The 12,784-nt window shown below is 37.0% G+C and overlaps 1 protein-coding gene across 1 annotated transcript; it reads left to right on the forward strand.

The window, feature by feature from the left end:
• Nucleotides 1–83: 83 nt before the first annotated feature.
• Nucleotides 84–6,713, forward strand: vamp2 (vesicle-associated membrane protein 2). The gene is made up of 5 exons (XM_067432687.1): nucleotides 84–366; nucleotides 2,994–3,099; nucleotides 4,366–4,524; nucleotides 4,790–4,841; nucleotides 5,949–6,713. Coding segments are annotated over exons 1-5 (336 nt in total). The 5' UTR covers nucleotides 84–364; the 3' UTR covers nucleotides 5,966–6,713.
• The last annotated feature ends 6,071 nt before the right edge of the window (nucleotides 6,714–12,784 follow it).

The following is a 12,784-nucleotide window of genomic DNA, read 5'->3' on the forward strand; positions in this document are numbered from 1 at the left end:
TCAACATGCAATGCATCCTCCATCTCCTGTCTCTCATGGTCGTGCTTCCAACCTGCAACTTCCCGGATGACGAGTGACGTCAACGAGCCATCTTTGTTCCCCTAATCCGAGCATCTATTTTTTATGTGTACATAGTGACAGAAGCGAGTAGCGGTAGAGCGCCCTTATTATAAAAGGAATAATAGCGAGGCGCGGCACACCGGTGGAAATAAATAAATACAAACCTTAAAAAACATACAAGGAATACCTCTTTACTGGAATAATCTGGAGAGTGCATTATTTATCCCGGAGACGGGGAGAAACGCCTGAAGCAGCGCGTTCATCCACACACTTCTTGTAGACGCACATAAAACCCCGGGTCAAAATGTGAGTACAAATTCATTACAAATATTATTTATTATCTGATTAAGTATTAGAACCTTATTCTTTGCTCGGTTATTTATATTTTTCCATGGCATAAACATAAATAGGCTACATATGCACACAATGAGCATACTTCATATTATTGTATTTTTATATTTGATTATATTATTCTGATTATACATTATTCTACATATAGCCTATTAAGCATTTCACGAGTCCCACTGAATTCTAACGAGCGCGCTTGCTATAATATAGTCTATAAATAGGTTCCTAATGGCCAATGTTTTTCCATTTTAGTTGCTACTACTGACATAATTGTGTCCAAATATTTAAAATTGTTATCACGGAACTAATTTATTTATTATGTAGATATTTTTCGCTTAATTCTGGTGTTTGTAATGAGCGATAACGATAGAATCACGCCTAGACTCCGGATTGGACTGGTTTGGCTGGAATTGGTCGCGCGCTTTTAAGATAATTTATTAATTGACATTATGCATTGCAATTAATAAATATGTCGACCCAAATCTATGTCCAGATGTCAATTTCAATGTAAATAATATCAAATAAAAATAAACAGGAATTAGTTTCAATTAGCCCAAGGCCCACTGTATTTCATACCCGGTCTGTTAGACGGACCTTTAGATGAAAATAGTTTTAAAAATGTCGCTCGCGGTTTTGGGAAGAAAAATAAGGGGAAAAAAATATTTAGCCTGTAAACTAGAGGCGTGATAGTCCACACGAGTCGCGGGGGCTGGTAAACGGACGGTCATATGCTTGCGTTCAGTCAAAGGGGGCGATACAATTTGTTATATTTGCGAATTATATTATTCCCCAAATCCACTCAGCACGTTTCTATGGAACCAGGCCTTGATATTCATTGATATGTGGTTAGACTGAAGCCAAATGGCTGGCACAATGGGCGCAGGTGTTCCTCTGCAGGAAAGATGGCCGTGTATACTAGTATTTTCTAGGCACGCTCGTTTAACAGGTTTAAATAATCGAGGCTGTAAATGGCGCACATCTTCAATAACATGTTGCCAGTCCCTACCCAATTGGATACTTTTATTTAAGGAATGTAATGTGATGTTACATTTTGGATGAAATGCCTACTGTTGTTTTAAGGTTCTAGCATTTGCCTACAACAATGTAGAAATAGATCAATGTCATACAAGTGTAAACATCTGGTCCAGTTATTTGAGGGAAAAAATGTATGTTGATTGTGACGCAACAATGACACACATGTACGCTTAATGAAGGCCTTGTGTGGGGGTGGGGATGTCCTCCTCTTCATTCATATGACCCTGTCTTTACCAGTCAAGTATAAAGAAGGGCCAAGAAACAGAAATTAACCTCATATTAACCTCATATGATTAACCTCATATTCATGTAAAACTACAGTAACAATGCTTTCCCACTCACATATTTGGAATTTGTCAGTGAGCAGGGGAAAAGGCCTGTTTATGCAAGGCAATTTTCTGATGGCAAAATATAAGTGTTTCATGTGTTATTTCATCAAACTCAGGCATGACACATAACACATTTTGTTTTAAATAAGACATTTTTTATCTCAGCCATTAGATAATGAAACTACAAGGATTTTTGTCTACACCCAAATCTATGAATACTGCTATTTTTGTACTGAATCATGACTGAATCACCGACTTTGTTCTTAAAGCCTATGATAATAAAAAATAAAAACAAAGAGCAGCTATACATTCGTTTTTTTGGATTTGTTGAATTCAGTCGATTTACAAAGAATCATGAATTGTATTAGTGGATTTTAGACACAAAAATAAAAATATTGAGTTGCCCGAATGTTACATTAATGTTCTGACCATAAAAATCACCAAACTGATACTGATATTAAATCCTTTCCTGTCAGTGAAGGTCCCAGGTGCCAAGACTTAATGTCTAAATATAGGTTAGTGTAGTGTAGACCTAAATGAGGAGCAGGTAAACAAGGATGGCTGGTAAACAAGAACAAAAATGTTGTCAGCGTTATTCTCAGCTCACGCACTATGCATGAAAAACTTTATATGAAAAAAAATATCCCAGTAAGAAAAAGTCTTTCCTTTCAAGCAAGAAAAGCAAACAGGGATTAGATCCAGGGATCTTTCAGAGGTGACCTTTATACAGAGTTTTGTCTTCCTCTGGTGGATGAGAGTGGCATTAGCAAGGACGTTTTTTCAAAAATATCTGTTTACTTACGATTCTCATTTCTGTCAGTGAACATTTTAAAGTAATTACTACATTTATTAAAATACATTTAATGTAATTACACAAAATTTATGTTTCTTTACAAAAATGGCAAACAGCAGCCACTAGTCTGCATGAGGTTGCAATAACAATATATGACTGTATGTAATCTTGTGATTAACACATAACTTCCTATACAAATATGTATTTTTTGTAACTAATTTAACATTTAAATTGCAATTTTAAAACAAATTACAAATTGGGATATTTGTTCTAAAATAGAATGCAAGCAAACCAATAATTTATGACAATGCATGCGAATGTGTTTCTATAAATCACTGTACTAATAAATACAAACATGTATTATTATATAAGTAAGACTAATACTGTAATAGGACAGAGGAGAGGAGTGACAGTATGTTGATTTGCAGGTCTGCCCCAGCCCCAGCCGGTGCCCCCGCTGCAGAAGGAGCTAACCAACCTCCTAACCTCACCAGCAACCGTCGCTTACAGCAGACACAGGCTCAGGTGGACGAGGTGAGTTAACCCCAACTCTTTGTCTTCTGTTAACGATAAGTGCATTTTTAGAATAGACCATTGGCATGTCCTTTGAGGAGGCAAGGGAGGCAGTGCCTCCTCAAAAAAACTGGATGACAAAATAATCAATATTACAAAAATAAAACAACCCACATATTACAAAATGTGACATTAACAAGTGTAAAAGTCAATACTTTTCATAAAATAACACTGGCTCAACAGTGACACCTGCAGGTGAAGTGATAGTGGGAGGCTTGCCTCCCCTGAGCCTATTGACTTTTAACAGACCCCCTAAAGAGTGTGGTGGGTTTAGAGGAGGGTAAATGAGAATGAATGGGGGAAAGTCACAGGAGATGAGGCAATCCCTATGACTGGATATGATCGGTTATGATTGGATATGATTGGTTTGTGCGAAAATACTGCCTCATTTTCGTGCACGTTCTCTAATCGGCCTGAATGAAGATGATGACTCTCACTTACAGGGCTCGAATTTCAGCATTGGATTGCTGCTATTGTGCATCATTTTAATAATTCCTGTAGGTCTCGCGAAATTCCCGCAAACATTCATTCACTTTACAATCCAAACAGATTACAAGATCAAATCAGTCATTTTAAAACTTTCTCTGAGATGCAATTTCCCAAACAGCATGAGTGATTCAGCGGTGATGTGGATCGTATAATGGATCCATGCACAAGCCCTTAAAGTGACAGCAGCCTAATGCCGTGTGTCTTTAATGTAGATAAAAAAAAATAAAAAAATATATATAATTGTAAGGAATCAGGATTAATAGCCAGTGTATTTAACTTATGCATGATTAAAGGACTATCCAGTGTTATTTTACATTTTATGATTTTATTCAGTTTCTGTAGTATGTCTGAATACTTGTGTTAGAGCTGCCCAGAACCCCCCCCCCCCCACACACACACACACACACACTGCTCTGTTACATCAAAATCAAACTTGAAAAGGCCTGAACATATTTTGATTGTGTTTTTTTTAATGAACAATCAGCTTGAGAAAATTAAACGTACATCATTGTGTCTGTGACCAGTGTGTGCAAGTTTGATGACTACTGAAAATAATTTGATTATTATTAATAAGAAAAGTAGTATATTAGTTCAGAAATAATATACATTGTTTAAACTGTTATTGCCTTATTATTTTGGAATAAGTGTAAAAATGCCCAATATACATTTTAAAACACCATCACACACCACTGGAACAGATGTAACATTTTACTAAGAGTCACCTTCATCATTTTTCAGGTGGTGGACATTATGCGTGTGAACGTGGACAAGGTTCTGGAGAGGGACCAGAAGCTGTCAGAACTGGATGATCGGGCTGATGCCCTGCAGGCTGGAGCCTCACAATTCGAGACCAGCGCCGCCAAGCTCAAGAATAAATACTGGTGGAAGAATGCCAAGGTAAACAACACACAAAGTTACTTGAGTAAAACTAAAAAAAGCAAAGTATCTCATGACAACACATCTAAATCAAGCAAACAGCTAACATTAAACATTAAATCAGTGTACTGTTTTGAAATAAAAGTCCTCAAATGGAAATATAATATATTTTAAAATAATAAAACAGTATCTGATCAAATGTATGAATTTGAATATTTTTTGAATTTGAATTTGTCTAATTTGTACTGCTCTTAACTCATGTTTCCTCTTTTTAACTCTTCTTTAGATGATGATTATCCTGGGGGTGATATGTGTGATTGTCCTCATTATAATCATTGGTAAGCAATGGAAATCGTCTCGTTCATTTTTAAAGGAATGTTCTGGGTTAAATACAACACAGAATTTTTTTTTGACTCTCAAAACTGAAATTATTAGTTTGTAATAAAAAAATGCATCCCATAATTTTATTTTAACAGTTGCATCCCATGTTTACTGCTGACAACATGGGCTTTACATACTATTTGGCTGTCTGTTCAATATCATTTTTTTGTTGATGTAATCTGTATTATATGAAGTGTTCTCTTTCGCCAGAAAGGCAGGGAAACTTCAACACCTATACTGCGCTGGGCTAGATCTGGCTATCCATAGGCAGGGATATAAAAATGCGCTAGTATGATCTGTAGTTTTAACAAACGGAGCTGTCACCTGGGGGATTTTAGCTGACAAATAATCTGGGAGAACTGGGTGTAGGTGGATTATTAATTTACACATATTTAATATACATAATAAAAAGCTGGTTGAAAATCAACAAAGTTGTCCTTTACACGCTATACACTTACATTACTTCTGTTTGATTTCACACGATGAGATACAAAATATTTTTGAGAGAACATTGTATGTGTAACCCAGAACATTCTTGTAAGACTAAATCTGCCTTTCCACTATCCCCGACATTCTCCTAAGATCGTCACATTGTGTCGCTGTAGTGGCAGTCGCACAGAACTGGCCGTGAAGCGACCAATACCCTCTGCTTTTTCACCATTGTAAAATGAATGAAAAACATAGGTTTTAAATAATGAACAGTTATGCGAAGTACAAGTCTCTGTAAACTAAGAGAATTTGTGAAAACGGTGATGTCATGTGCACGCGTATTAGTTTTCAGTCTATAGATGCGTAGCCTTCTTTTCAAAGTGACCATCGCTACCTACTGGGCTGGTAGCAGAATACAGCATTTTTAGTCGTTTTCGTGGATCCGTATGAATGTGGATCGATTTCACAACATGTTCTCTGTAAACGAAGGAGATCTTATTACATAGTTGTCGTGTATATGTACCCTAAGCATTTTCTGTGAAATCAGTCCACATTGAGTCATGTTATATAATTATATATCTTCTTATATTGTGATTTTCAAATGTTGACAATAACTAATTTCTTTCTCTTCACAGTGTACTTCAGCACCTAAAGTGCAATGTTCCTACCCCACTCTGAGCTTATGAACGCCCAATTCCAAGCCACAGAGAAATCCCTCCCAAAAAAGATGAGAAAAACGACTTCTCACAACAATCAAATGATTTGCCCTCAAAGATTCTAAATCCGCCCTATCCCGAGCCCTCTTGCCCCCTGCCTCCACTGCCTCACAACTGGGCCCCTGTCACTCCTCGTTCGTCCCGTCTGTGAGTGTGTGGCCATGTATCCTCTGTAAATACCTCCGGCTTTTCTGAAATACTGTTCATACTCAAAACTCCTGATTACTTGTGACAACAACAACTGATAAAAAAAAGAAATCACAACCCTTAAAATACGATAAGATTATACAGTATATATTCCAAATGTTCTTTGTAGAGTTTTATTCTGATATAATGGTTTTTTGTAGTTTGTGTGTGAGTGTGCATTTGTATATTTTTTAAGTTTTGTAAGACTTATTTTGCTTCAGGTTTAAACTACTGCCTCTTAATCTGGATGTTTGTATCTTGCACGCTCTATTTCACTCTTTCTTGCTAACTGAGTATTGGTGTATTTTTGCACAAGCGATGGACTCCCTTAACCGAGGTACTAAATCAATGTCCCGAAATTTTTCTTTTGTCACATCCACTCTATCTCAAACCCACGTTGCTCCCCAACCCCTTTCTTTCTTTCTTTCTTTCTTTCTTTCTTTCTTTCTTTCTTTCTTTCTTTCTTTCTTTCTTTCTTTCTTTCTTTCTTTCTCTCTTTCTTTCTTTCTTACCAAAAGTACCTACTCTATTAGTGAACTGCCGCAACAGACTGGACCAATGACTGTAGATGTTTATCTTAATTTGATGTCTTTAGTGTCTTATCTCTTAAACATTCCTTAATAGCAGTGTAGAATTATGCTGTCTATCAAACAGAGTAAGTGTATTTATCTTAAATAATTCCAAACAGGTCTTAAACAACCTCAAGTATTTCTGACAGTCAAACTACGTTTTGACATGGATGGCGAAGTAATTAATCGCACAAAAAAAAAAAAAAAAAAATCACATGGTTCAATTGCGCTATAAGTGAAACGAAACACAACAAAAGCAGGACCAAAACTGCCTGCTTGATTCTGCTGGTAAAGATTTTCAAGGCCAGAGAGTCTCCATACAAAGTGTGGAGTGGGACTGACCGAAAAGGGGAAATAGTATCATGCACAAAAAGCTTGCGTTTTAAAAGGTTATACCCGGGATTCCTAACCACATTCCTGGAGTCCCCCTCAACACTGCACATTTTTAATATCTCCTTTGTCTTGATACACCTATTTCAGGAGTCTCTACTAATGAGCTGATGACCTGAACCAGGTGTGTTTGATTAAGGAGTGTTGGGGGGCTCCAGGAACGTGGTTGGGAACCCCTGGATTAGACTGTAGGTCCGACTGGGAGAGAACCATGAGCTATGTTACTTCCTCGCAGCAGAACTACTGCCAAACCGATGCACGGGTTCATCCGTCTGAAAGCACACAGGTTGATCTTACTGCTTCAACCTGAGCTAGTTTCGACAGCTGTGGTTCTCTCTCTTGTATCTAGATACTGCCTTTTTTTAGCCTTTCTTTTAATTTTAGAAATAGATTTGTATATTATATTTTTGTGTGTGAATCACGCAGGAAAGGGACCACGTCGTTTCAGGACTCGACGCCGTGTGCACAGCGAGCACCTTTGTGTCCCTCGCTATTATCCACCTCTCTGTGTGCCTGTTTGTTGAGTTCAGCTGTAGTTTACACACTGCCAAGCACCTGAGGGGAGGTTTTTTTTCTTTTTGTGTGTTTTATTTTTTCACCGTGCCCTTCCCGGTCTGCTCTCGCACATACATACGCCTCCATCAGCATCACCCTTCATTCCCATCCGCCCAATCTGTCGTCGAGAAGCGAGCCAGGCGTGAAGTGTGCATCTGCACGTGAACACCCCCACCCCCCCTTCTCGTTTCTAAGTTAGCGCCATTAGCTTTCCTCCTTTCACACAACACTGTTAGTAGAGTTTTTGTGTGTGGAGCATTTCAGCTTCATCCTGGGAGATTAAACTGCTTAGACCTTTGCAGGTAAAGAAAGGCTGTTCCCATGGCAACCTGGGGGGAGGGCATAGATTAGTTGATTGATTGTGACAGGAGGCGGAGCCACATGGTTGAGGGGGTGGGGCTAGAGAAATGATTCCACTGGTGTGTTCTTAAATTTCATGTTAATCATCTGATGACTAGTTGTAGGCTGTTTATGTCAATGTAGGCTATGGTTTCTGAAGAAACAAACTGCTTGTTTCATTTTGACTTCATTCATTTTTCTTCTTTAAAAGGAGATAGCCTAAGTTCATTTCATTTTTTTTCATCCCTGCATGCTCAGTCACTCCTTTGTCCCACTCGCATTGAGCTATTTTAATGAAAAATGACCAAAGACCATGTTATATCTTGCTTATACTGCCAAATGCCATCAAAAATGTCCCCAAATCTCTGGTTTTTAAAAGCCTCATCCAGCAAAAGTAATCAAGAAATCCCTTATCTCTGCATATTTGTCAGGTCTATGTTTATTTTACTTGAATATTTAGTATCGGTAAACAAGTGACGTGATTGTTAACAGGATAAGGAATTTGAAACCACAATCCGACGGACAAATCCAGGCCTGATATCGGAAATAACGATAGCACAACTTCTCCTTTAGGTCTGTAAATGTAATGCTAAGTATGAAAAACGAAACTATTACTTTGTGGCTGTTTAAGAAGAAAAAAGACAAAAAAATAATCTGTATTGTTTCGTGTTGTAGTGTGGGCTTCATCTGGGGGAAGGGGGTCCTTTTTTTAGATTTTACATTTAAGGCATAAACAATCTGGAATTAGAATAAGATGTTGATAATAACAAAATAGAGAATCTCTATATTATATTAGGCATATATAATGATTTTTTTCTCCCGGGGCTTGTAAAAACTTTAAAGGGATCTGTAACTAATAAACTACACACATTGGGGTAGGACGAATTAATCAAAGCGTTTAAAACACTTTACCAATTATAAGGATTCTAATAGGGGACTACTACAAATAATGTATGTGCTATTCTGTTTCTGTTTTTCTTTGTGTGAGTGTATGAAGACATTTTCTTTTGTCTTACTTACTGTATGTTTTGTTACAAAACCGTGTGGGTTGAGAGGGATGGTGGGAGTAGTTTTGTCACACCAGCCTGTTAAAGATGCTGCTTCTTCTTTATTGGGAGGGAACCAATGAAGATGCAGAACTTTACCGGACAGTGATTTTGCCATTCCTCACATCATACAGTTGTTTAATCTTCAGTTGTTTACTTTATTTTATTTTTTAGAAATTAGTTAAGGCTTCACAGTGGTGCTCTGTGGCACAGCTTCATTGTGCTTAGTCAAGAGAGGATTATTTTTTTTAATATATATAATTCAAGTTTAAATGTAAGGACAGTGACCTAAGATATCAGAGTAGGTTAACACTGGAAATTGAACCCTGCCTTATTATAGGTTAGTGTGTCAAGAGTTTTTCAGAAAGCTTGTACAGACTGAAATACCAACTTTAATCGGTTGCTATTAGTTCAGAGAGGTTTTAAATTAAAAGTTATGGAGTTTTACAAGAGTTCGAATCATTTTAGAAGGTTTTTGGGAATGAATAAAGAGTATAAAGAAGCAGAATTTCAGGGGGTCCATTCCATAGAGCTTCATGGAGGTCTAGAAATGCATTGAACCAAGAGCCAAGTTGCTGTATTGATAACAATTTGTGTTTCATTTGTTTATTTATTTGATTTATGGAGGTTTGTTTGGGGAGGAAAAGTTTTAGATGAGTATTACCCCTTTTTGTCTGGCCTCTTTGGAGGGACTAGGCTGGATGATCATGGGTAATGCAATCTTCATAATCTGACTTTATGTTGTTGTTTTTTTAATTTATTTATTTGTGTCATAAGTTATAGTGGACTGCATATTAAACAGAACGAAGTACATTGTAACAGGAAACCATTCGGTAACCAGACATACATGAATTCAATTGTAGAGTAAATCTGTCAATGTCTATTATATGGATGAACATCTTGGGAATATATATATATATATATATATATATATATATATATATATATATATATATATATATATATATATATATATATATATATATATATATATATATATATATATATATATTGCAAAAAATGACAAAGTTATGATGACCTGTGTTTATTGTTCCAAGTTAGAAATTAAAATGTGTGTGTGTTTGAAAACAATGACAACATAAAAAATAAATATATAATAAAAGTGAGTCTGTGTTGATTTTTACAAATAAAATATTTGATGTCAAAAATATAAAATATATTATTTCTTAACTCCTTTAAACAATCATATAGGAAGACACAACATATTCCAGGATGACAATGTCAAGATTCATCAGGCTTAAATTGTGAAAGAATATTTGGGAGGGAGTACAATAATAATTTTCTCACATGTGTAAATGCATGAAAATAATCCATATGACTCTGTCATTAAAATTCTGTCATTAATTACTTACCCTCATGTCGTTCGACACCCGTAAGACAGTTGTGTCAGTGTGTAAGGAACACAGATGAAGATATTTTTGTTGGAATCCGATGGCTCAGAAAGGCCTCCATTGAAAACAATTTCCTCTCACAAGACCCATTAAAGACACTAAAGACGTTGTTAAAAAGTGCTTCTCGCTATAGTGGTTTTACAATCATTTTATAAAATAGGGCTGTCAAAATTAATTTTGACGGCAGCGCGGATTTTCTGTTTGATCCGTGGCCCGTAGTTGAAGAAATTGAGATTGGCCATAGACGTAAAGGATGCAGCAGCAAATATTAATAGGGAAAAAAAGGGTTAACAATAATATTACTCTAAGTGCTGTTATGCCTACATAAGCTACATAAGCTATTTTCTGCTTAACTTTTATTAGACTCCAGGTCGAAAGAAAAGTGAGTTTTTACACTGATCACATTCTCTGCTAGCCAGACAAGCCTGACCCACATCAAGATGTTTGGTCTGGAAACTCACCATAGACAGGGCTCAATCCGAGGGGCGGGATAAACGGTTGTCTTTCAAACTCCCTCTGCACGCGATAGGATACGGTACAAAACCAACCAGAGCAACGTGAAGCGGAGCTAGTTGATAGTACTTACGCCGTATCCGGTCGGCAAAACTCTGAACACATCTTCCCTTTTTAAGAATAACTTCAGTGCCGTTCTTTGTTCTTTTTTTTTTAGAGAAAAGCTTAAAGGGTTAGTTCACCAAAATGAAATTCATGTTATTAATGACTCACCCTAATGTTGTTCCACACCCGTAAGACCTCCGTTCATCTTCGGAACACAGTTTAAGATATTTTATATTTAGTCCGAGAGCGTATCCAAGTGTATGCACACTTTACTGTCCATGTCCAGAAAGGGAATAAAAACATCATCAAAGTAGTCCATATGTAACAGCAGTTAGTTAGAATCTCTTGAAGCATCGACATAAATTTCACTTTTGGGTGAACTAACCCTCTAAGTCTTTCAGAGGTCTTCCAGAGGTCAAAGCTGATTCGAAAGACCGCCGTTCGCCAGCTTCTGTTTACTAGTAGCACACAAGTGCAACTCTGCCGTCATTATCTTAAGCCCCACCCACCGACTCTATACACGATGTGATTGGCCTGACCAGTGTTTGGTTTTTATAGCTCAGAAGTGTATTGAGAGTTGCTAGATTAGATTTGCTGCCGCTAGGGTACGTCTAGATTTCTAAACTAATTCTCTGCAGTTCTCTGCAAGCTCACTCTCGCTCATCATGTCCAAGGTAAATAATTAACACCATCACCACTTACACTACACGTGTTTTATTGAACTAAATACATTACAATCGGCTAAAACAAATACGCAGGTTACTTTTCTGAACAAGAACGCTCCCAAGTCCATGTTTATCACACTGTTCGCGTGAATCGCGGCACAGTTAGGCACACACACACACACAAAATACCGGCACTTCAATAGGGAATGAACATCTCTTAAAGGGGCCACACTATATTCCTACTCGTGGAATATGGACCTCCTTCAGGTGGTGTGTTACTGGTGCGCTCCCAGGTCCGCAAGACAGCTTTCACATCACCAATTTTTCATATGAACCGTGCCCTGTTCTGAACTAAACTGCCAGTGTAAAAACGCTCTTTAATTATATTCTTAAAATGAGAGAAATCACTGCTTATTCTGAATTTCTAAGCTTAGGCTTAAGAGACACGAACAAGTTCTTTGAAAAACATATATGACCTTTAATACATGACTAGTCTTCATGCTCTGAGTATGGTTTCACTAATAATAAGCATAAATTTGCATAAAGCATGCATATTTGTCCATACCCATGTTGATTAGAGTATTAAAAACTTGAAACATATGAATTTAAGGTACATTTAGAACTGATAAAAATGTGCGATTAAATTGTGATTAATCGCGAGTTAACTCATGACGACAATATACGATTAATCAGGATTAAATATTTTAATCGATTGACAGCCCTAGAAATTTTTTTAAATAACGACTTTATTCGACAAGTTCTTGTCTTCCGTTTGGGCCTCTAATGTGAACTTGTGTTACATTGCGGATTTGATAAGACACTTTTTTCTTGCATTTATTAATTTCTCACGGTTTGGGCATCCAAAATGCACACTTAAGCACCATTTTGGCACTATGCCAAGACCTTAAGCACAATCAATGTAGAATTCAACAGCTTAGATGGCGTTCGCCTTCCTCTGCTTGTAAACAGTTCCTCGAATTGAATTGAAGTTTTTTGTGCACAAAAACTATTCTTGTTGCTTCATAAAATTATTGT

Source organism: Pseudorasbora parva, chromosome 23, assembly GCF_024679245.1.
Source record: "Pseudorasbora parva isolate DD20220531a chromosome 23, ASM2467924v1, whole genome shotgun sequence".
NCBI lineage: Eukaryota > Metazoa > Chordata > Actinopteri > Cypriniformes > Gobionidae > Pseudorasbora > Pseudorasbora parva.